This window comes from Pyxicephalus adspersus, chromosome 6 (genome assembly GCF_032062135.1).
Source record: "Pyxicephalus adspersus chromosome 6, UCB_Pads_2.0, whole genome shotgun sequence".
Lineage (NCBI taxonomy): Eukaryota > Metazoa > Chordata > Amphibia > Anura > Pyxicephalidae > Pyxicephalus > Pyxicephalus adspersus.
The window spans coordinates 63,383,565-63,409,703 of record NC_092863.1 but is presented as its reverse complement, the minus strand read 5'-3'; the positions used below and the strand labels follow the sequence as shown (position 1 = coordinate 63,409,703).

General features: G+C 36.9%; 1 protein-coding gene across 1 annotated transcript in view; it reads left to right on the top strand.

Moving 5' to 3' along the window:
* Positions 1-407: 407 nt before the first annotated feature.
* The window catches only part of HSD17B4 (hydroxysteroid 17-beta dehydrogenase 4), a gene marked incomplete at its 5' end in the record, with an annotated part of 118,523 nt that continues 92,791 nt past the window's right edge, over positions 408-26,139 (top strand). Inside the window, 5 exon segments of the mRNA XM_072416048.1 lie at positions 408-515; positions 4,167-4,226; positions 10,317-10,338; positions 17,366-17,412; positions 18,089-18,173. Coding sequence (XP_072272149.1) covers positions 408-515; positions 4,167-4,226; positions 10,317-10,338; positions 17,366-17,412; positions 18,089-18,173 — 322 coding nt within the window.

The following is a 26,139-nucleotide window of genomic DNA, read 5'->3' as shown; positions in this document are numbered from 1 at the left end:
GTTTTCAAGTGGAACATAAAAAAATTTTTCGTCTGTGTTCATCTTTTCCCAAACCTTTTGTTATAGATTTCATCCTCCTAATAGGAACAGATACAACATTAAAAACATGGCAGATGTTCTAACCCATCCACATTTATTTGGAATTCAAATATCTATTTATGATTATTGTGACAGAAACTGCATAAAAATCAGGAAAAAGAAAATGCAAACCACTTTAAACAGCTCATAGAAGTTTTTTTTTCCATGTTTAGATATGTTGTTTTCTATTACCACTGCTTTTTCTCATCTTAGCAATGTTAATATTTTGTATAATTGTTTAATATTACCATTTAGTGTATTTACCTTGTTCTTTCACCTGCACTAATTTCCATTTAAAATAATATCTGCTTTTATGATTGATTCTACAGTCAACGATCTGGGAGGTGACATCAAAGGAGACGGGAAAAGTACATCAGCTGCTGACAAGGTTGTTGAAGAAATTAGGGCAAAAGGAGGAAAAGCGGTGGCCAATTATGGTACGGCATTCTGTCAGTCCTTGTCTGATGTGTATTTCATCTTTAATTTATTTTGCTGCCACAAAACTCATTTCCAAATTCACACATGTACAAATTGTAGCACATGAATAAATCGCTTTAGGAAAAACTGTTAAATTAATTGTTGTAAAGCATAAATTAGCCCTCTAAAATTGAATACATATTCTTTAACAGTGTGTTAATACCACACGAAGAACAGCCGTTAGTTTTGCTTGCACAATATTTACAGTCTTAACTATGTCAACACTTTGATCCTTGATGGCTTCAGGTATTTGCAGCTTTTTTTTTTCAAAGCTCTTTATTGGCCATTACCTTGTAATAAGCAGCTTGATATCTTAAGAACAAGCACATTACTTAAGCATTTGGCTCCATTTGTGGAAATTTGAGCTTATGTTCTAGGCTGTTTGTGCAGATTCTTGGGTTAATATACAGAATCAAAGTGAACCTGTAATGTGATTATAGAACAATTAGACTTTTAGTTTTGTATTGGAAAAAATAGGTATATCTGTGCCCTTCTAACAGAATAATGTGTGAAATCCTTGTAGATGTCTGCCATACCCCTTAATAAATTAGACTTGTAGCTCCACAGCTGATTGAAAAGGTCTGGCTCTGAAAAGCAATTCACGGTGGACTTGTGCAGAGAGAACACTGATTACACACAAAGAGCAAAGGATCTTCCATGTGAAAATATCGTTTTCACCTTTATTCAACCTTTTTTGCATTCCAGTGCTTTTGCTCTCCTCCAGCCGTTCAGTCACAGGGGCTGTCACCCGCCTGCAGCTTCTTTCCGCCAGGCTTAAAAATAGTTCTGGGTTAAACGCTGAGTTCTGAAAATTGACAACGCTGGTGCAATGTTTGTTAAAAGGACAATGTGTGTTAATGCCACAAGGGGCACATACTAAAGTGTTTCAACTTAGAAGCCAGCTTATTATTGTATAAAAGGAAGTAACGAAACTAGGACTCCTTATTAACAAGGCCGCAAGATTACCCTTTTTTTGTCTGCTATTATCTGAAATAAGCTCCCCTGAAAAAAGCAAAACTAAGCTTCTAAAGTGTAAAAATTGGCAGGCTCCTTATTGCAGAACAGACAGGAGTCCGTCTTGGATCTTCACCTAGTCTTCTTTGGGGTTTGCATCTTTGGCCATCTTGATTGGCTAGGCCAGAATGGCGTAACTCCTCCGCACAGTCTATTTCCAGCAGCCAGGTATGCCGGCATTGTACACTAAGCTGTCTATGTGCAGCTCCATGTACATTACAGAAAAAATTACGTACAAGCAAGTAGGTATGTTTTATTGTGGTAGGGACATCACCTATTCCTTCTGCAATAAACAACTAGCAATTTTTTTTAACAATAGTTCCACTTTTATGCCAACTTGCACAGCTTTTTTGATGAGGAAGATTTGTTTCTTTCTGTTTGTTTTTTTATGTTTGTTTTTATATGCAACCAGACCATCTGGTGAAACCTGGTAAAAAGAAAGGAAAGAAAAGAGCATTGCCAATTTGGAACAGAGTAATCCAGGCTGTAATACATATCCAGATTGAAGCTTTAACATTAATAGATAGAATAAAAAATACCTTCTAGTTTGGGATCCCCAAATTTCTGCCATTTGACCAGATGAATTTTCTGGAAGTTTAATTCATGGTCAGGCTTTAATCCACTGAAACAAATGATGTTACACCCCCCCCCCCCTTTCGGAGGCTTTTACTTCCTTTTCCATCCACACTCCCCATGGTTCCCCCATCCCCTGCACTACCAACTTCCCTATTTTGGTTACATTTGTAACACTATGTGTGCCTACTGACTATATTTTATCTTAACTAAGTGGATGATTTGATTGGTCATGTTTATCATCTACAATTAAACCTCAATCTACAATTCTTCTGTGCCTGAACCTCAATGTTTGAGAAAAGAAGGAATTTCTAATGTTATTACATCTTTAGTCTTGTTACAGCCTTTATTTTTTTATAAGTATGCCTGTAGCATGTGTCTGTTCTGTGGTTAACATGTTTCTTATAACCGTTTGTACTACCATCATTCCACTGCTAAACAATCCAATTCTGTGTGTCAGCTTGTGTTATGTACTTCAGTTTCTTTTTGCTCTTTTCATTTGTTATTCGCAAAGCTTGTCTACAAGTTGAACATGATGTTGGCTTCTTTTCTGGATTAGTAAAAGCATGTATTTCACAGAAGTGGATTTATTTTCCATTAAAGACACTGCAGTGGAATGCTCCTGCTCTCCAGGGTCATGCTCTCAAGAAGAGCCGAATCACTGATGTCTCAGTGCTGTCCTCCAAATCCGAAATTGCCCACTAAGATCCCTGCCGAGTCGAAGTATCAAATTCCCATCTCTTTCAGGCGACAGCTTTTACACCTTTCTGTTGAGGAGTTTGGCATTTTTTTTTCTTAGTAGTATCTTCATCTTTTTAAATTTTTGTAAAAATTTTTTTTTTTGTTTTGTTTTTTTCAACTTGTGGGGTTTGTGATAAATTTTCATTTGCATACACATTCATTTGCTATGCCTCCCCTCCTTGAAGATGTGCAGTTTCTAAGCATATCTCTGCATCTCTATGGACGTGAACTGACTGATGCCATTATTATCCTATGGCTAAGGCTATGGCTCCAAGACCTCCACTGTTTTTGCCATTAACTCTGCTGAGTATATCTGATTAATGATACAAGGATTCTTACAGGTAATATTCTGTCACTATTTAATGCTCTTCATAATATATATTTTGCATGCAGATCTAATATGTTTGCAGAATGAGTTGATATGAAAATTAACACATCATAAGCTCTGTCGTTCTTGCCATGATCTATCAAAAGCTCAAAGTTATTTTGACTAGGTTCATTAGTTGGGAAATATTAGTGTTCACCTTCTCTGGTGACACCAGAATCTTTGCATTAATACAGTTTATATTACGGAATGCAAGACACTCTAGTCACATTTTCTCTTGCTTTCTGTCTTGTGACAGCTGTCAGAGCATAGTAAATTAAAGGGAACTACCCCCGTGGGGACACAAACTCCAAAAAACTATAACAAAGGCTTTACCTCTTCCTCACTGTAACAAGATCAAAACTGATCCTGCCCTTCCCTCCTTTTCCATCATTGCTATGCTAGTTAATATTTTTGGATAAAACCTTTCAATTTTCATGACATACCCTACTTTTCACCCCAGTGACAACATCACTAATTCTCTGCGTGCCTCTCTACACCAAAGGCTGATCATAGCTGAAGGTAAGGACTGGCAGAGTAGGCAACATGGCGACAAAACATACAGTACCCTGCCTTGATGTTTCTATAGTTGCCTCCGCCCTAGAAAAAGCAGTGAATGAACCTGGGGAGGAGATACGTGAATATTAGAAGGCCTAAACAGGAAAATCTTATTCTGGGGGAGTTGCATTTGTATATAAATCACCATGCTAATACCAATTTCTTTGTGCCTTAGTAGATATTAAAGCCAATTGATCAGACAGAAAGGGATCTAGCACTGCCAATCCCCAAATTCTCACTTTCCTTTTAAATATGATTTTAGCTTTTCTAAGTATAAAAATATGTAATCGCACAAAAATGACTGGTTCAAGTCAAGTTGAAGGCTTATTCCCATAATCCTTTTTTTTTTGTTCTCCTTTAGATTCAGTGGAAGCAGGAGAGAAACTTGTACAAGCAGCCCTGGATGCATTTGGAAGAATAGGTAACTACTCCCACTTAAATAGTGAATAAAGCTCCATCCAAAAATTACAAGACCTCATTTCAAAATGTGTACTGCAGCTATGAAAATGTGTCTAACACTGTGGTGATCAGTAATGTTGGTCGAAAATCTAACTATTTGATTCGACAGCTATTCGATCGAATAGGGAGATATTGTTCGGGTGATCGAATGCCGAATTCTAACACCAATAAAGTCAATAGTGGGAGAATTTGGGTTATTTTTAGGGACTGTGAACAACTGCAAGAGCAATCAGCCGTCAGCTCTGCTCCCCTGATTGCTCTTGCAGCCCTTTACTAGTTGTATGTGTTTTTAAATAGTTTCTCTATCCAAGAACACAGGGCCATCCTGTGTTCCCGGATAGAGAAAATGTATCCAGGAATAGGGATAGTGTTCCCTGCGAGCACTAGAGGTTTTGAATGGGGAGACTTGTTCCTATTTAACCACTAGTGCTTGCGGATCGCACACTGTTCTCAGTAAATGCTGGCCGCGGCCGCATTCATTGAAAGATTCCTGGCTGCGTATTGCACAGTTGTCTGTCTGATTTTGATGCGGCTGTCTGATTTGTGTAACTAACTTTTAATTTTTTTAAAGGTTATCCCACATTGACAGGATGATCTCCACGGCTGCGGCCGTGGCCAGCATTCATTGAGAGCAGTGTGCAATCTGTGGAAATCATCCTGTCATTGTGGGATAACCTGTAAAAAAAATAAATAAAAGTTACACAAATCAGACACATTCCAATAAATTATTTTAACATCAATTTTTTGTTTTCCTAACACATTTTTTACACACGAATTTGCGCCATCGAATACCGTGTTTTTCGGGTTGGGTCCATTCATATTCGGGTCGAATATAAGGACAACCCGAATTCGAACACCAACACTAGTATTAGTACTGCAAAATAAACATCAATAAAGAAAACATACAATGAAACAATGTGAAGTCCATACAAAACAAGTCCCAAAGTGAAGTCCACATACCAATACAAATCACCTCTGCTTGTATTTGGAAAGCAACTTGCCGATATGATGTGACTTCCATGCCACTGGTAGGTTAGAAAGCATATTGACATATATTCAGCAAGATTGGTAATCAACACCATGATAGTAACCGCATAAATCCATTCACAGGAAAAAAATTGCTGATATTAGGACAGAAGTATGTTACATGATTATTATGGCTCAGTAGCATGATGGTGTGAATTTACCTAGGCATACATCAGCACTTAAGGATGTTGCCTCAGTGGTGAAATGTACAGAGAGAAGTCTCATTGAATAATCACGCTACTGCTATCACTGGTTTGATCAGACAGGACTGATGGCTCAGTGGTTAGCAATCTGGCCTTTGCAGCACTGGGAGGCCCAGGACACTATCTGCATGAAGTTTGCAGGTTCCCCCAAAATTGCTAGTGACATGACTATGGACTGTGTGCAGCGCTGCATATGTTGGGGCTATATAAATACTGTGTAATAATTTTATTCTGCTTATGATTTGGTCCTAAGGTTATTTCTATGGGATGTATATAGTGCAGGAATGCCATCAGAAATTTCTGTGCCCCATACTAGGTAATTCCCCCACCCCTGTCCAAAAGTTCTGGCATTGCAAAGGTCAGAGTGGCTTGGTAGTGCCATCTATCTATGGTGAACAGCTTTCCAATAGGTGCAGGCAAAAGGTAATGTTGTATTTGGATGTATGGACTTCACATTTGATTGATTTCACAGATTGTGTTTTATTTTCAGATGTTTGTTTTATTGTTTGTTTTTTGTTTCACAGCACTGTTCATCTCATTGTTATCACCTAATTGATTTAGAGTGTGTTATATAACCACTCATTAGTTGCATCTGTTTTTCTTCTGGTCGGTGAATTACTGAATATTGAAATATTTTAAACAGTATGTTATGTGATTTTTAGCTCTCTGCCTGTGAGCATCTGAGCGAATGATAAGCAAGAACATTGACGTTTTATGTAATTGATTTGCGGACCATTTCATTAATTTGTGTATTGATGTTGTCTTTAGATTTCATCTCTGTTTTCAGAGCTTTTAACAGCTTTTAAACATAAAATTTTCTAAGATCTATAAAAGTGATCTCACTGATAAAAATCTTTTCAGCTTTGATAGAATGTCTGGTTCAGCAGAACATATTAAGCATTAGAGATTCTTTATAAAATCAGTAGGAGACGACTAAGCCTAGGATGGAAATTTTGTGATCTGGATTAGCATTTTTCAACATTAGTATCCACTTATCTTAGATTCTGTATTTGGTGTCCATTCATTGTACAGATTTGTCTTGTTTTGGGACATTTCCAGATTCTTCAGCTTTGGGCAAAAAATTAACACTTCAATTAATGTTTGGTTTGTGTGTTTTGAAGGCCCAGCTCACAATAAAAAAAAGTTTTTTTTTTAGAAATTTTAATACCTTTCCAGTTTAATTAATAAATGTTCCTATTAGAGATATTGGCAGCACTAGGATCCAGTCTGGCTTTGTTGTGGTGCTAAGGGTGAGCATAAGGACAGGAGAAATAAACAGGGCAGGGGTCACCTCAATTTTGTGCTTCAACTACTTCATTGTTCAGGGTTGTATTTCTGTCTAAACTGTAATACTGCTTTATTTTGAAGTAAGCAGAATAGGAGTATGTTTGTTTTTTTTCTTAAACTGTGCTGCTTTGTAATGTTGAGGATCTCAATAATTGTAGGTAGGGGCTCAACAATTCTACCAATCCTTTGGCAGCCGCACATAAGAATTTTTGCTGCCTGCATGATGCTTGCTTGTAGTTCTCCTATATGTTTTTAAACTCTGATGGCCTCCTCATGAATTTAGGTTGGTCACACAAGCAATTATTAACTTATCTGTAAATTGCAGTAAAATAAACTAATTTTACATGTTGTGCAAGTCAAGCAATTGCTAACCCTTTTCTTCACCCTGCTGGGCCCGTTACATATCTTGGTAACATCTCAACATGCTGCTTTTTTTTTTTTATTCCTGCACACTGCCGAGAACTGGGCAATCATGCTATGTATATAAACAACATAAATTATCCTGTACACTGTAATTGTGTTTTTGTTAATGGATTGCTTTTTTGTGTGCCTTACTATAGATAACTGTAGTTGGCATGAAGTGTAACATACAAGACTGCTAGCTGTAGCCGTTCATCGTTATTTGAAAAGCTGTGTGTGGCAGCCCATCTTAGCAGAAGAAGAAAGATTGGGAGCATTTTTTATATAATGCTTTGTTGGTTAATTTTGTCTAGTGACCATGATCTCTGTCTAGGACCTTTTGTATTCCATTCTCTGACTATTGTTGTAGTAGCCAATCACAAAAAAAAGTAACTTGTATAAATGTTCATTGCATTCATAATAATCAAGGCTTGCTACAGTTTGAGCATTGCGTAGATCTGTGCCCTTGTGCTGCAGGGACCTTCTTTCACTTGATATTCAGATCATCCACTTGTTAGCGTCAGAGGAGGTCTGTATCAGAGTCAGGCACATTGCTGGCAATATAAAAAGTGATTTCTGTTGCTGGTATTAGGGCTGATATATTCTTGATATGGAGAAGTTTGACAAATGCTAAAATTACCCAGCTGTGGCATTGAACATCCCCAAGGTTGGAGGTTGAATAATTTTTTTGTTCACTCAGCAGGGAAGTAGGTTGCATTTAAAGGGAATTAAGGAATTTTTAAATCGTAAGGCCCTTCCATTTGCATAAATCATAAAACAGAATTCTTTAACGCTTTCTGTAACAGAAAGCGATCAAAAAACCCTGGTGCTTTACCTACTGTTGCTGACAATATATTTTTTAAATTTTGCCAAAGACCATAGTGTCACTTAGATGGCTGTTTCCTAATTACTGTAGTTCATTCATTTATTTGCTAAAAATGGTAATGCTAATAATAGTAATGGTCTCCCCATTCAGAAGAGATATTTTATGTTATTACGTTTTGATAATTTTTTTTATAGATTGTTTGTTTTATTGTTTCTATATTATATTTTGGTGGTTCTTTCTCCATGTCTGTAGACTCGCACTGTCCTTACTATTTTTTTTTGTGTATATTAAAACTTTTAGGACAATGTTTTTTCTGCTCAGTAGCTAGACATTTGGATACAGCAAAGCATATTTTTGAGATGAGGCCCAATATCACCCTGATCTGCAATTGGACATTTACTGATGGTGTAACTCGTCCATGCAGGAAGTTGCATCAACCTGCCATTCGTGGCCAGGGGTTAACCCTTTTTTGGTTTTGCATGGCCCTTCTGCCCAAATTTCTAGTTGATAGCAGCTTTTTATTTTGGGACTTTATTTCTGGTTAAAGTAGTAGCTAAAATAGCTTTACATGGAGTTTAGTTCAGGGCCACTTGAAAGACACCCCACATCCCAAAAAGATAATATAGAAAAATGGAATAAACTCGGAGCGTTTGAGCAAACCGGATTTTAAGGGAATGTTCAAAAAGCAAAAAAATATATTTTTTGGAAAGTTAAAAATCTTTCTATTTTATTTAAATTGAGTTAAAAAAGAACATTAAAACAAAACTCATAGCATGCGATACAATCACATACTTTCTATTGACGTATAACCATGTAACCTAACCATGTTACAAATGATGTTTGAATATAAAATTAAAAAGTACCAGTTATAGTTCAGTGTGGGGGGGCTGCCTTTGTCCCCCCACTTGAGCCGGATGTGTTTCATAGACCCAGTCTACTTCAGAAGAAGATTGAACATTTACACAGGAATCTATAAGTATGCATTAAGCTGTATGAATAAATGTGCAGGTATAAATACAAATTCATGTAGTTGATGATATTTTTCTGTGTATTAAGTAATGAATCCATTGACATTTCCCGATTTGGCCCGGGAAGAAGGAAACAAGAGGAAGGCAGGAAACACAACCATTTGTAACATGGTTATGTGTCAATAGAAAGTATGATTGTAAAGCATGTTATGAGCTTTGTTCTAATGTTATTTTTGAAAACTCATTTTAAATACAATACAAAGATTTGTAACATTCCACCCCAAAAATTTTTTCTTGCTTTTTTTATATGAACACCTACTTAAAATCCTGTTTTGCTCAAACTGCGTTTAACCCATTTTTCTATAGTAGCTAAAATAGCATTTGCATTGCATTGCACAGGCACCTCGAGGATGACAGTATTATATTAGATCTCCTATGGTCAACCCAATTGGAGTGTATTCTTCTTCTCTCTTAATTGTTGGTGGTATCTACTAGTTAGAAAGATTGGTCTGCTAGTTTCTTGGTGCTTATACCTTCAACTTATCAAGTTGTTCCATGGCAGGGGTGCCCACTATTGTTTGGCTTCTGAGCTACTTTTTAAATGACCAAGTCCAAATGATCTACCAACAATAAAAATGCTAAACATCTATATATATATATATATATTTTTATTATGTGACGTGCTGCACAAGAAACCGCCCAGCACTGCTCACCTGGTGTTTGAACTGGAATCTGTGTGTTTACCAAGCACCTGTAATTATTGTTTTATTCATCACACTCCAGTAATATTAATTCACACTTAACCCTCAGGTTGTTTCAGGGCTGCAACAATACAAAGCAACCATCATTTTTACATCATTATAACATATTTTTATCTGACCTTCAGAGGCAAAAAATGATGGCTAAAGCACATGGTGAAACTGAAATTAAGATACAAAGTTAGGGCTAAACTTAATTTAACTAGTTAATTTAACTAATCTAATTTAAATTAATTAAAACTCAATTAAAAAGGGGATAAGCTCACCTTATTCCTCACCCAGGCAAGGCTTCTCTTTTCTCCAGTCACCAGTCTCCTAAAGTCTGCTCACTGCCTGAATAATCACAACACTTGGACATCATCACATGCAATTAAGGACTAGCAGTCCTGCATGAAATGGGAGGACAAAAAGGGCCGTCCACACCCTAGGGCTTTATATAATGGAGGTGAGCATTTACTGCCAGGAGTTTAGCTTTAATGAAAAAAGAAATGCATTCCCTTAAGAATCTCTGCATACTTTTTGGCACTGTTATATTGTTGATATTGTGGATATTTGGGGAACTAATAATGTTATTTTATTTTACAGACATTGTGATTAACAATGCTGGGTAAGTAATTGTCAGCTATTTGCATCTATTTTATCAGTATTTTGAGCGGTGCACTCCAGTAATTTATATTTTCCTGTGTATAATGTGAACACTTTGGGAAGGAGATTTTGCCTTTATCTAGGTTACTGTTCTCTGTTCTGCTCTCTAGTGTGTACAGATTACCATCCGGTTCTGCAGCATTTCTTCTCATCTTGCTGCTCTCCTGTCATCTATGCAGCAGTGTGCAGGCTAATGATATTGGACAACACCTGTGCAAAATTCTCCAGCAGACTGTTTGGAGCAACAAGGGGAGAAATACAAATCATTAATTTTTAAAAACACTTGCTGATAGTTTTATGACTTTGACGAGTAGGTGCACAACTTTTCTTTTTATTCTGTTTGCTTCAATCAGTAGAATATTTGGGTACCAAGTAAATAAGCCAATAAAAGTAAAATACTAGTTGTTTTGTGTAAATAAATATTTATAGATCATGGGACTTCACTAAAGCTACGTACACACTTCCAATTATTATCGTTGGAAAACGAACGACGAACGTTCCTGCACGATATACACGAACGATCGTATAGCACCGATCCTGCACATAGAGGTAACGACACGATCGTTTGTAGATATTGTACACACAATAGATACGATCGTTTAAGCGATAGAGGAACTATGTGCACGACAGGAAAGTGAACGGACGTTCGTTCATCACGCATGCTCTGAACATGGACGATCAACGAACGACCGTACACACGAACGATGTTCAACGATCGTCGTCCAATCCGATCGGCCGGTCCGGTCGTTCGTTTCCAGCGACTTTCCTCGTTCGTCGGCGTCGTTGGTTACTTTTTTACGAATGATTTTTTGCCCAATCGATCGTTCGTCGTTCGATTGGAACGATAAAAATTGGAAGTGTGTACGCATCTTAACTTAAAAGGTCTATTTTAGTGGCTGATGACTATCAAATAGTAACAGACAACTGGGGAGCATTATATTCAATGTAATGACTCCTCAGATTTAAACCACATATTCCTGGTTCTGGCTCTAAAAGTCCGTTTTGCTTTGATAAAAAAGGGCAGTCCAGTTTACGTCATTAAAGTAGAATTAAAGTTCCCCTCTGCAACAAATTAAGCACACTCTCAATGTATGCTTTGCTTAATGGGTTGGTAATTGGGAAAGGTATAGTTAGTAAAGTTAGGAAGCCTGGGGGCAGTGTGGATTTGCATGTATTAAAGATACCGAAATACCGACAACCCTTATATATAAAGGGAAAATGTTGTTTGTTTATTTATTTTTAAGTGCAACACCCTTTTTTTTTTTTTTTTTTTTTTTTTTTTTTTTTTTTTTTAAAGGGGTCAGCAACTCTCCTTTCATGAATGGGAGCGCAGAGCTTCCCAGGATACCCACATCATGCATCGCTGGAGGCTCTGGTGCTCCTTTTGCACATGCCCAGGATCCGGGACATGCACAGAAGGGGCATTTTTTCTATTAAGGGAAAGAGAGGCCTATCTCACACAAGCGCAGTGGCGATGGGCTCTTTTTTCCTCTTTACAACAGGCTACGTCACCCTATCAACACTTATTAACAAAAATGCCTAAAAAAAATAAAATGAAAAATACATCCAAAGTTTGCTATTTTTGAAAGGGGGAAGACGTAAAATAATACTGGCTCAGTCTTGTTTCTTTGTTTTCTTGTTTTACATGCTCTAATAATATGTACTTTAAATGACATGCGTCACGATGGTTCACTTGCTTTTGATTATTTGTGCAATATTTTTGGCCACTAGTAGATGATTCTGTGTCCCTATGTAATGTGTGTAACAAACTCCAATAATGTGTGAGTTGTTACTTTAAATGAAGATACAGTGTGATCTACTGGCGTGACCCCAGATTTCTTTCCTAATGACATTTTCAAGTTTTTTTTTTTTCTTTTTTTTTAATTTAATTTAAATCTTCATTTATACTGCAGTATATTCAGTGAGTATCTGACAGTTGTTCTATTACAGTCTGACATAAACGCTGCTTTGACAAGTCTGCAGCTCTGTTGTATTTAGTAACACTTTTGTCTAGTACTGATAGCAGCCCTGTATTAATGACCAGGCTGAGGCGAGGGTTGCGGCATCAGGACCAATTTAGAGAGACTGCTGCTCTCATGCAAAGGTCTGCAGGAGAAGATGGGCTTTTCACTGGTAATTCGGGAGCTTTGTTAATATGAGCCATTCTTAGATATTCAGTGCTCATTGTTTTGAGGCACACCAAATTTATTGGTATCAGTTTTGTAAGCTATTGGGTTTTCACGTGTAAACATGCCTGTGATGCTAATAATTGTACTGTAGGACTAATCAAAATCGTTGATCTGAATTTGATGATCTTCGCTTACATTTGTGATGATTTGGGACACATATTGAATATACTGTATAGAACAGCAAAAACAAACTAAAGGCCTCTACTTGGATCCTGCTCTTAGCTTGTATAGGTTAAAAAAAAAAACCAAAAAAAAAAAATATGATCTTTTCTGAAATTCAAGTATAATTTTAATGACAGCACCACTTCAGGCAAGTCTAGTATAAGTAGATTGTATGAAGAAGTGCACAGTGTGAGATAAACCAGCAGGCTTATATTGGGTGAATTAGAGCTTGATCTTTCTCCTATTTACCCTAGTGAATGAAAGAATCTATAAGTAGCCCCATGAAGCTTCAGAAATAATCAGCTTTATACTATGTACAAAAAAACATATTCGCTTTTTTTTTTTTTTTTTAACCTACAGCTAAATTTAAAAGAAATCCTGAAAGGTGAACGGTCTGTGTCACTTTCTAAAACCATTTAAACACCATAGACAATTATTCCAGAAACGTTAATAGAAATGACCCAATGTATGATTTGTGTGAAGGTATGTTTAATTGTACAGCTGTATCCGTTTTCAGGAGCTGGTTGTGTGCAGGTTATTAGAAGCTCCATTCTGCTAGTCAGCTGCCATGAGGATACACAATACAAATCAATGCCTACAACATTAACCCTGGCTCTATTAATAGTACATCTTTTAATGTTTCCCCTATGGTTGTGTTTTCTAGCAATAGGAAAAAAGAGTTCTACAATCTATGACACTTCAGGTCTTGTTTGATGGCACCATCCTTTGTATATATCTTAAATAGGCTGCAGCTGCATAAATCCTGTTTTTGGTTCACCAATGTTTTTAAAGGTTTAAAGCCTTCTCCCACAGCAGACTCAATTTTTTTCTACTTTAAATCAACTAAAAACAATACATTGCATTAAAGCAAAAGATTTGTAAAGTTTTACAGTATGTTTAATTTAGAAAGTAGCCACTGTCTTAGTAGAAATGTCCCTTTTGCCAACATACCATAGAGAAGAATCAAACTGTCTAATGCATGACTTTTAATTCTGAAATAGCCAAATCTTTATCTCCCAGCTAATTGATTGGTTGTAGTGCTGACATAGGAAGATTGTTTTTGACCTGCATAGATTTATTAACTCCCATACAGAGATAAAGGATCCTTGACTTACCTCATGCTTATTTCAAAAGAAAAAAGAAAACGGAATAGAAGCCAGGGTATTTGTTTGTTGTGGCAGTGTATTAGTTGTAATGTACAGTGGCATTCCTTAGTTGAGGAATTTGAAGATAACAACAAAAAGAGCAAATGTTTTACAAACAATACATCATATTGACAGTGAGATCCACCCTGCTGTGTCCAAAGACGCGAGGGTGGTTTTTAATCTCTTATTTAGACAAATTATCGCTATTGATGTTAGGAAATGAGGTTCAATTGAGTTCCAACGCGTTTCGCCCTTAGGGCTTCCTCAGGGGACTTTGTCAGCCTGATGTTGGATTTCAGACTACATATAAATAAGTACTAGGTATTAAAACAAGCGCTTCATAACTATTTTTTTTCAACATCCTGTCAAACATTATTACTAATAAATGAAGTACTGTTTTACAATGTAAGAAAAATAAAGAAAATGTGTAACATCGTTCGAAATGGATATATATTATGTAAACATAAATAGTTGAATTTAATGGCCAGGCTAGATATTTGTAATGTCATGCATGTATTTATAAACCTCATTAAAATAACTTATCCAACAAAATTTTGATTTAAAAACAAAAGGGGGTACTTTACCCACTTAGGGGTAAGCAAGAAATCCTATAAGGAGAACATCTGGGAGTGAAAGATGTGTTCATAGTTGAATAGTAAGTAGAATTATTAAGTATATAACACAAAATAAAAGAATATTTTAGAAGATCATAGATGTCAATACTAGTGTCTAATAAAAAACTGTTTTGATGCAACCATAAAGGTTGGGTTTAATTTGGTCAAGGTAAATGAATAATGATAAGAACAATATTAAAGAACCAATATTGTTGGAAATGTGTGCAAAACCAAACACTAAAATCAATCTTTATTACAATTATATCTAAGGGGTAATAGGAAGAGAAGTTTGCAAAGTTGTAAAAAAGGATAAACAGATACCTGAATGGATGGCAATGGATGAAAAATAAATGAAGCAAATCACTCAGTGTTATAGAAATCAGGAGCGTTGTGTGAGGCACACAGCGTGAATGCGCTGCTGGCGTGTCTGTCTTTAAATGGGGAAGACTCATAGACAAGTGCGTGTCTAGAGTACTTCCGCCCTTAGATCAATCATGTGCATCCACCCTGAGTGCAGCTGCATTGGTGGCCCGGGTGGAGCCACTCAGTGCTCGGCAATGCATCCCCGCCTACAGGGGAGGCACAAATCGTTCTCTTCTAATGATTGCACTGCATCACAGCTCCTGCCCACTGAGGACACAGTTTCCTCACTGGAATTTGTTTCTAATAATGGGTTAAATGGGTTGATGAAAGTTAAATATGCATAAAAAAGGGTGAGATGAATTATACCTGTAACTTTAGAAAAACAAAAAAAGTCTGGAGATGTATGAAGATGACAATATTGGATCAAACAATCAGTTATCATGCTGAAGAAACATACCTCAATAATATCACATCATGATAGGTATGTACAAAATGTGATGAATTCAACTTTAGTGATGGCTCCACAAGAACAAAAACAGAATAGTTGTGGAGGGATTCCCCACAGAATCACAAAATTGCAAACATTTCAATGTCATAAATTATCACATAAATCACAAATATCGATAGTGTAAAATTGTAAGCTAGAGTGAATAGCTAGCATTGCTCAGTGGTATCAAATATGGTATGTACCATGTCAGAGTGATGCCTAACTTCACACTGGTAGATATATCATATAACATGTTAAAATAGCAATTGGTACATTCATTGTGGTTGATACATGAATATTATCTTTGTGACATTATCGAACTATAGTAGAAAATAGTGGACAACGTATTGAATTGATGTCTAGGAGCGCAATGTAATGTTATTTAAATATGAATGAAGAATGAAAGGAAATACCAAATTGTTTCCTTGTTAACAATTTTGGGTGAAACACTTCAAGGGATAAATTATGAAACCATTAATTTCCCCAAATGGTGATGTAACAAAAAAAAGAGAGATAAGAGATTTATATTTGAGGGAGAAATAGTTTGAAGCTTGGCACATTATTTTAAAAAAATGGCTTTCTCAGAGTAGCATTACCCCTCTGTAATCTTTGAAGTCCTGGATGGACATGAAGAGGGGATTAAAAGAAACATACACTGCTGTTAAAGACTTACGCCAAGAGATTCTGTAATAAATGTATGTCATAAGGCAAATATATATATATATATATATATATATATATATATATATATATTCTCTCATATAGTTTGGTCTTTAATATTATTATATAATATTACACACAAAATTATACCAATTTGAAAATAAAGTATAGGTAGATGACACAAGAATAATACAACAATTGGTAGAATATTTTAACCTTAGAGCTCATTCACACTCTTTCTTCCACTGGATTGTAGTAATGTGTATGTTACTTTAACATATGCTACAAATATTAGCACATTTCAGTGCCATTCATTCTAAAAGGCATGCTAAAGCAGCTTTGACACGTGATATGTGTTTTTGCATTGTCTTCGCTTTGATTTTAATGGATATGCATTGATAAAATGCGCATTACACAACAAAGAAGAATGGAAAAGTGTTTTTATTGTTCTATAGGCAAAGGTTAACAGCCCTATTGTGTGAAGGATGTTTCAAAGGTTTTACTTACCACTTTTGTACTGCTATATTTTCTAGAAATCATCTCCTTGGAAATCACTTTGATTTTTTTTTTTTTTTTTTTTTTTTATCGTCATGATTGCAAAATTAAATTTTTGGGAAGCCCTTCAGCTGCAACATTCACAAAACGAAAATCTAATGTGTCCTCATCACTTTTCTGCACAATCACTGAGGTTTTTATTGGTATCTCAACTTTGCCTGTTGGATAATTGTTGTGGAGATTACAGTTAGTGGAGTGTAAACTTTTAGTAGTGAATGGGGAAACTCTATTCACCAAAGGGGACAGGGTCATGCCTCAAAAATAGAAGAAACTGGCCAGAGACTTGTCCCAGCAGTCTTCAGCTATAATTGAATAATTTGACACTGAGATGTGTAATATGTTGGTGCTATGTAAATACGGTTTATTCATAAAAAATGGTTTTCAATTAACCGATCTTGTGCTATAAAGCACATATAGTAATAAAACATTGGGCATAGTCTATTAATGTTCTCCAAGACTGGAGAACATAGACTATCATACGTGAACCTGGGTATTCAAGCAAACCTGGAATGGATCTAGTCCAAGATTGAAAACATTTGTCAAATAATAGCAAATGATTTTAAGAAATCCATTTCAGGTTTGCTGGCTCACCCAGATTCCCCTATGATAGTCTATCTTCTCCAGTCTCGGAGATCATTTATATATCGGGTCCATTTACTTGGACCGTAAAAAAGACAACAAAAAAAAATGTGCATTGGTGTGTATGTGTGCAGTTTTTTTTTCCCTTAGCTCTAATTTTGTTAGGATTTTTGTTTTTGTGTTTACATCTACTTATGTGATTTTTTTTTTTTTTTCATCTTTTCTTTGTCTATAGGATTCTGAGAGATCGCTCTTTTGCAAGAATCAGTGATGCAGATTGGGGTGAGTACTGCTGCATGTTCTGATTCTTTTCAGTTTTTGTTCCTCAGGGGAATGAGGGGGGAGTACCCAATAGGAATAATTGGTGTGTACTGAGATTCTTATTTTATACCATGGCTTGATTTTTGCTTGAGTGTTGCCAAGTGTTCCCAGAACCAATTCCTTCTATTAGGATCTCAGCTACCTTATCTGTCAGTGGGCTGAGAAGAAAGAAGCCTTTGGTGCTCTTTCCCCTGGGATGGTGTTTATTTCTGTCTATTTGTATATTGTTTTTCTTTAATTTTATGCTAATAACATGTCGGTAAGCAAATATTTCTTTAAAGAGAATGCTGATGTGTATGATCTGCTGTATTCCACTAATATACTACATATGAAATTATTTCATTTTATTCCTTCTAAAATATTTCATTTTTACATTGTACAGTGCATGCCTTTATAATAAAGCAATATTCTATGCCAGTCTTTCAGTTTAATAATAAATCATGTTGGGAGTATAACTTTTGTGATATAATTGTAGTAGTTATTGAACTGTAATGAACTTTTTTAATTCAAGAGCATTAGGCCAGCTTCTAACAGAGTAACCTGTTATGTATATTTCAAAAAGACCAATAATTATTGCTGCTCTGCATAAAGGAAATAACAGTCTTTCATGATCAATTTCACTTTCACATTTCACTAGATATTATTCATAGAGTTCACTTGAGGGGGTCATTCCTGGTCACGAGAGCAGCATGGAATCACATGAAGAATCAGAAATTTGGAAGGTATTCACAAATATTACCTTTTTTTTTCTTTATAACATTTAGAAGTAAATAAATATGTAGCTTGATTATTGATAATTGAAAAAATGTGTTTTTTTTAAGTGCGATTTAGTGCTTTTTTTCCATCACCTATATTTTTTTGAGCAATAGCTAGGAATTTTTGCCTTTAGCGTTGATTTGCTGCTTTTTTTTTTTTTTTTTTTTTTTGTGGATGGGCAGGATCAGTACCCCTCTAGCTTTATTAAATGGGTTTGAAGAGTCAGACAGGGGAAACCTTTTTAAATTTGCCATACATTTTGAGGACTTTTGTAAATTGGATGCAGTTTTGCCATGTAATATTCTACCTGTGGTATATATGTGTATCTGATATGTGATGGAGCTTATGTTTTCAGTGCTGGGGTCCTGGGCTTCCTTCATGATATGGATCCTCGCTACAGGTGTTTTGTTATCCTAATTTTGTCCTAAATTTCTAGGATTCCTGGTTTTATAGCCCATAAGCTTGGTAAATATTTTGGTTCTCTTTACCAACCAATAAATATTACCTTTTGCGTAGTTGATTTTCTACCATAAAAAGTAACATTCTGGCTTCAATATTTAAATTCAGATTACACTTAGATTTGTGACTTTTTAGTGGCGGGTAATAACATAATTGGTCTCCTGTGCTCTGTAAATCACCTAGCAATAATTTAACACTAACATTGTTTTTTTTTTACAAAGGAAGACTTATTTAACTAAAAAGTTATTGAATTTGGCTTTTAAATGCTTCCCTTTTTTTTTTTAAACCAAAGTTGTGTTTATTTGTTTTATTTTTTACATATAGAGTTAATTGACAGGTAGTGAATATAGTTTTGCTTGTTAATGTAATTTTTGCTTTGCTTGTGAATGAAAATATCATAATGCATAAGAGCATAAGAAAATAATTAGATTGGGGACTTCTTTTATGCATTGTTTAATCCTCATTCTGACCTTTAGTGTCAAACAGTGGAGACATTTTATATTTTTGTAGCTATAGATTTTAATATGTATTCTGCACTTTCATGAATGGTATAAACAGCTTTTTGAGTGCAAGACTAAACATTTTCATTTTCTGCCCAAAATCTAAGGCTCAGTACACACACAAAATGATTCTTGTCTGATAATTGCTTAAGGGCTGGTGGTATCAGACGAGAATCTGGCATGTGTACTGTGCTCGTCCGATGCCGTTCTGGCAGATCCACAAACGAGGAATGATCGTAATGGAAATAAAAGGGGGCTGCCGCTCCATCGTTCTGCCCTGTCCCCCTCTTCATAGTGCAGAATGGCGCAGTATGTACAGCACTCGTTCATTTTTTTTTTTTTTTTTGGAAAGGGTCGTAAAAGATCCTTTCCAATGACAATTATTGAATGTGTGTACGTAATAGTGGGGGAAGTGGGTGAGTCTTCTCCTAATCTCCCATTGAAACGTACGTTAAAATCACCTACCTTCCACATTGTTTCATGGTTCGAAAAAGTTCTATGTCTGCCCCAGTGAGAAAAAAAAAATAGGCTTCTAGTTGCTAGTAGTGCAACGTCTAGGTGACCAGTTTGACTTACAAATGGCTCTCTGATCTGATCTTGAGAGCTTTAGACTTGTATTTTATTTCTATGTGTTCTGGATTGTAGAAGGCTTTTCATTGGTTCTGTTGTGTAATGGTAAGAGAGGTCATCTACTGTATTTGCACAATTAAATTTATAATGATTTTCAGTGACTTACATTCTGATGGTTTTTTCCCACTCTTCACATTCAGCCTACAAGTCTGTTACATAGCATTTTTTGAAGTTGCATTCAAAGAATGTGTTGCCTTTGATTATTTTCCTGGAACTGTTGTAGAAACCATTTGAGACTAGAAATGTATCTGACCTTTTAGATCTGTTTACATTTCCACATCCTTAATAAGGAGTATATTCCAACCTTGGATGAGGCCATGCAGTCAAAGGCATACCAATTATGCATTTCACCTTGTACCCGCATAAGTGACCTTCATGATTCTAATAGATGGGAATTTTTATGGTTTCCGAAAGTACACTTATGATTAAAGAAACGTAAGGGGTTTCATTGTTGACTAGACATTTTTAAATAGGCTTTGTGGTTGTCATCCTAATACCAGCCTCACTGTACCAGTAGAAGTCCCCTTAACGCATACATCACTATAAGACACAGTTTTGATGGAAGGCTGGTGGAACCACAGCACCCAGTGGGGTACACACTATCTGATACACCTGAAAGTGCTGGATAGCAGCGGCTTGTACAGTGCTTCAAGGGATTACATTTAAAAACTCTACGCAGCATTCTGGGCACTAAGATGTGGGGAGGCGAGCTTTGAGTAAAGAATAAACCATCCTAACCGAACCAAAAAACCACATGAACCTAACCATAAAACCTAACATTGATTCTAAAACTCGATCCATAAAGTAAATCTGTCACTAGAAAATATTTTTTGTTATTTTAAATTTAAAAACTCTCAAAGGCAAATACCTTTCCTACCTAACTGAATGACACTTCAGTGTTGAGAAATCTTGTGCTAAGGTTCTAAATAAAGCATTAATTTTTGGAACCATCCGTCTCCTGGACCCCTTGCGGTGGCCCTCACTGGTTTCTACCTCTGAACTGTAATGCCTGTAATGTCGTAGAGATCAGAGGGAAGATGTGGGGGACCTGGGTGATTAACACTGCCAGAAGTCAAGACATTTAGTATATTGGACTAGCAAGATTATTCTTATTTGAAGTATGCAGATATGTAAAAACCTCTCTATACAGAAAGAAAGCACCAAACCACCAGAGGTAAAAACTTTATTTCATCAAAAAATGTCAGAAAGACAAGCCATATTTTAGAGGTTCCAAGGAACCATCTTCCTCAAGACCTAAGAATCAGCATGGGATTATGCTACAAAATGACCTAACACTGAGGGATAATTACATTGTCATAGCTGCCCAGATTTAAAACTACTCTAATGGTTTCAGTACTTTCAGTCACACCCATGAAACAAGCATGTAGATAACTGTGTGGCAAATTGTGTAGCAATTGTAGCTGCACACGTTAACGTAATACTCCTTCTGTGCCTAGTATTTAGAAGGATCATGAGGACCAGTTCACTAAATTATCAGTACTGTACTTTGACCATGATAAGTATTGGCTTGGAAGTGCTGATATCTGACCCCCAATTTCCTTAAAACAGAACTAAACTCTAGAAATAAAAAATTGCCAATGCTAATTTGCAAATGATAATGTCCCTTCTGCAATAAATTAACCTAACCTGCCTGATCACAATTTTATACACTGACCTTTCCCCATTCAGTCACAGGCACTGCCATATTTTTTTGATTTACTCTTCCTTTTTTTGTAGAAAATGCAATGAAAATGACTTGTGAAATGCCAGGATACTTGATTATCCGGCAGGAAAGAATGCTTATTGCAGAAGGGATGTTTCCAGACCCTTCCTGCAATAAAGACCTGCCTGATTTTCAAAGTAGAACTATACTGCAGTTTCCACTGCAGGTACTTAAGCTATGTACACACTTCCAATGGTTCTCGCCTGATAATTGGCGCAAGGCCGATATCGGGCGAAAATCTGAAGTTTGTACAACACGCATCATTCATCGTCCGAACGACCGTCCTGGCGGATCCACGGATGATGACAGACGCGTGATTGTAATGCAAGGGAAGAGGGAGAGTGCGCATCGGTTTTACTGTTTCAATAAAAATCGTGCCATAAAAATTTTTGTATTTATAAAATACATAAACTTCCATGTGTAGACATCAAAAAGCATTGGGGCTGCTGCTGGGTGCCACTATCTTGAATGTGGTATTAGTAGCCCCTGCAGACTTGACGCTCTTGCCTAGCAGACCCAATATAATCTGATAGGAATAAGATTGCTACAAAACATTTACTTTAACAAATACCTTTCTGTTCTTTAACTGCAAGATCTTATGTTATGAGAAGTTTTTTTAAGTTTTTTGCACACTTTTCATCATATTCATTGCATCTGTAGAACTTGTTTTATTGGTGTGTACAATGTGGTGCTTTAATCCAGTTGTGAGTTTTAATTTGTGTTATTTGTGTACCGAGAATAATTAAACTGGTTACAGTTGGTATGCGTTCTTCACAATGGTAGTTTAGTGCTTGAAAATGGGTTCTTTTCTGTATGTTTAATTCATGTATTATTTTAATATGGAGATAAGGAAAGGAGATAAGTTTATAGTTGTTGTCCATATCCTTGTGCCCCCTCACTATAAGGTCCTAATACATGAGCCCTTCCAAAGGTAAATCTATACATATTATACTTTTTAATCAGTTAACATATTCTGTAAAGCTCAAAGAATTGGAGTTTTTATGTTAGCTGTGTAAATTGTTGTGGTCTGTGAAGACCTCTGGTTCTGTGATCTGTGTCTGTTCATATTACAGCTTTGGTTTACAAAGACATTAATGCACACTATAGGTAAAAGGGAAAAGTGGTTACCAGAAAGCAAACAAGCTTGGACAGCACTAGGCAGGAGTATGTATGCAAACCTTATGATGAATCAAAGCCAGTCGGATGAATACATTCCAGGAGAATCGTTATCCTATCTGCTGAATTTGACTGTAGACTCATCTGATATCCCTTATGAATGAGGAATCTAAATTCTAGGTTTAATGTTCAACCACACTAAACATCTGCAAAAGACTGCTTGTGCAGCTAAGCGCAAGTGGAGGAAATCTGGCCTCAGCACTGACTTTATGGACTACAAAGCCAGACAAGAACACCTTAACACACAATGACACCAAGCAAAATTGTTTGTCCGTTGTCATATCCTCCTAAGCTTCTAACCCACACAGCCTCTTCTCATCAATTGACTCCCTCCTAAACCCCACACCTGCTCCCTCCACAACCACCTTCTCTCCTCAAGACAAAGCCACCTACTTTAGAGACAAAATTGTCAAGATCAGACCTGATGCCTCTGCTCACTGTACTACTTCAACCCTATCCACCCCTCCACCTGTAAATCATCACAAACACCCCTAAGGCCCTGTTACTCTGTATGAAGTTCTTACTCTTCTCTCATCTCCATCTACTACCTGTCTGTTTGACCCAGTTCCCTCTGATCTACTCCATGCCCTTTCCTTAACCCTGGCCCCCACACTAACCAAACTATTCAACCTTTCCCTCTCTACTGGTATCCCCCTCTCTGCTTTCATATATGCTATTATTCTCTCTATCCTGAAGAAACCCCTTACTATACCCCTCCCTACCTTCTAGCAATCGCCCTATCTTCCTTCTCCCATATTTTTTCCAAACTTCTTCAGCGCCGACTATCACCGACTATCTAAACACCAACTCTCTCCTTGACCCACACCAGTCTGGCTTTTGAGCTGCCCATTCCACTGAAACAGCCCTTACTAAAGTGGCCAATGAGCTAAGTCACAAGGCAACTTTTCCCTCCTCCTTCTCCTAAGTCTTTCATCAGCTTGTTGATCACCCCCTTCTAATCCAAATCATGAACTCCATTAGTATCAGTGAGACTTCTCTCCCCTAGTTTGCTGCCTACCTGTCTGACTGCTCCCTTCAAATTTGTTTCAATGGTAATTCCTTCTTTCCCACTCTCCCCCCTGTTGGTGTTCCTCAAGGGTCAGTCCTTGGGCCACCTCCTCACTCTAACTGTCCTTCCCCGACTGTCTCCTTCAGTCGTGGAGTCCTGGATAAGGTTTCATGCGGCCGGTTTGTCATTCATCATGGATGGCTGACAGGTTTCTGTAACTTGACCTGTAAAAAACAGAACTTTTCATCCCCCCCCCCCAATCCAAATCTCCCCCTGACATTCCTAACTATTAATAAAACTGTTATTTGTCCCTCCCCCAGGCAGGTTGTCTTGGCATCATCTTCGTTTCTGTCCTCTCCTTTACCCCCTATACTCATAACATTTCCAGGCCCTGTCACTTTTACCTGCGCATTATCTCCAAAATTCACCTCTACCTGTCCCCAGAGACCACCAAACTTTTTGTACAAGCTCTTATCTCTCATCTGGACTACTGTAACTTCCTCCTCTCTGGTATTCCACTAACCTGCTCTCTCCTCTACAATTGATTATGAATGCTGCAGCCAGATATATCCATCCTTCCTACTGCTCCTCTTCTGCTGCATCTATTTCTAGTTCTTTTCATTGGCTTCCATTTCACCTTAGAATCAAACTTGAAGTCTTTGCCTTCAAATCCCTTCACAGCTCTTGTTCCACTTACCTTTTTAATCCGATAGAAAAATACACCCCCTAGCTGCTCTCTTCGCTCCTCCAATGACCCACTAATAACTTCCATACTCAACCATGTCACATGCTCCAAGAATTTTCTAGAGCTGCCCCGAATTTCTAGAAAGGTCTTCCTTGTCCAAATTGGCTTGTTCCTACTTTCTGCTCCTTAAAAGAGCACTCAAAACCCATCTTTTCAAACTTTCCTACCTGTCTTCTTCTGTCTTCTAAACCCTCACTACTCACCCACCATTCCAAATCTCCCCTCCTATTGTGTGCTACTCCCCCCACATCTTTTTAAGCTCTTCTGGGCAGGGTCCTCTCCTCCTCCTGTGTCCTTTTATCTGCCTGTAACTTACAACAATATTACAGGTTTTCAAATGTCAACTTGATCAGGAATGTAGTGCCTGACTTTGACACCACTTGGTGACTTTGACGCCCCATGGTTGGTCGCAGTGGTGGCTGAAAAGGGAGACATAGGAGGTTTTAGGAGGGGAGACCAAGCTTTGCGATTACTACAGCCCTCTAAAGCAGCTATTCACAGCCTTTTAAATATGGAACCCTTTAAAAAAAACTTTCAGGACTTGGAGACCCCCTTACAATAATTGCAGTATTTATTGCCTATAGTACAACATGGTGGTCAGGGTGATGAATGCCTCTTTTATATTGCTGGTGAGTGGGAAGAATGTCACTCATACAGATAGCCAAAAAGATCATTGGTGTCAGTGATGTCTAGAGGAACCCAGGTTGAGAAACATTGCACTATAGGATGGAGTAAGCTGTATTTTAAGGCCCACTTTTGCATCAATGTCAACAGAGAATAAACTTTGTAGATCCTCTGCCTTTTTTTCTGAATTAATGCTTTTAGCGTGCATCCATGCTGACTTACACGGTCCAGTGTCTTTGTGAGATGATGAATCATTGTTGTTAAAACCTCACATTTATCTAGTCTTGTAGATGTTTTCATCTAGCTTCTGCCACACAGGACTTTAATAATAACCTATAATAAAACACTGATGGCACGTCAACAGCTGTTATACCAAGTGGGCATTGAAAGAAGAACATCCACATCTTCTTCGTCTACAACAGCTGCTCAGAGCTGAAGCTGGATTAAATCCAGCTAGTTTAAACTATTGCTGACCCTCACTACTGTTTTCCCTAAAGCCTTGGATTGATTTCACATCAATTTATGTATTTTCAAAATACGTTGATTTTGTTTGGTTTGTGGCACATTCATGAATAAAGTTCAATTAATTTGTTGCCTTCTTTTTTATGATGTATTTCAGGCAATTCCTGTGACTTTGTTACAATCTATGTATCGGGGCAATAAGTATTTTGGATTTGTTTGTTAAAAACGTATTTCTTGTTTTGCTCTAATATTTGAATTGTATCGCTAATTACTGACTTGTACAGAATGAGTGAATCATAGGCAACTAATGATAGGCAACTGATATTTCAGTCGGACATGTGATTGTTCAATTGTGTGTTCAAATGATCAATCAAATCTGTTTTGATTTGTGATCTCAGTTAGAATTATAGATTCAAAAGAAGAATGGGTTTTGGGACTCTTGTTTTGGGACACTTGTGTGTCTTAGACTTCCAGGGTATATTTTTTTGCATAGCTGTGTGTTACCAGGTGAAGATGCTGATGATGGAGAGGTGAATTTAGTAAAAAAAATATTTTGCCATCTTTCAGGTAAGTTTATATTATTGCAGAAGGGACATTGTCTGTC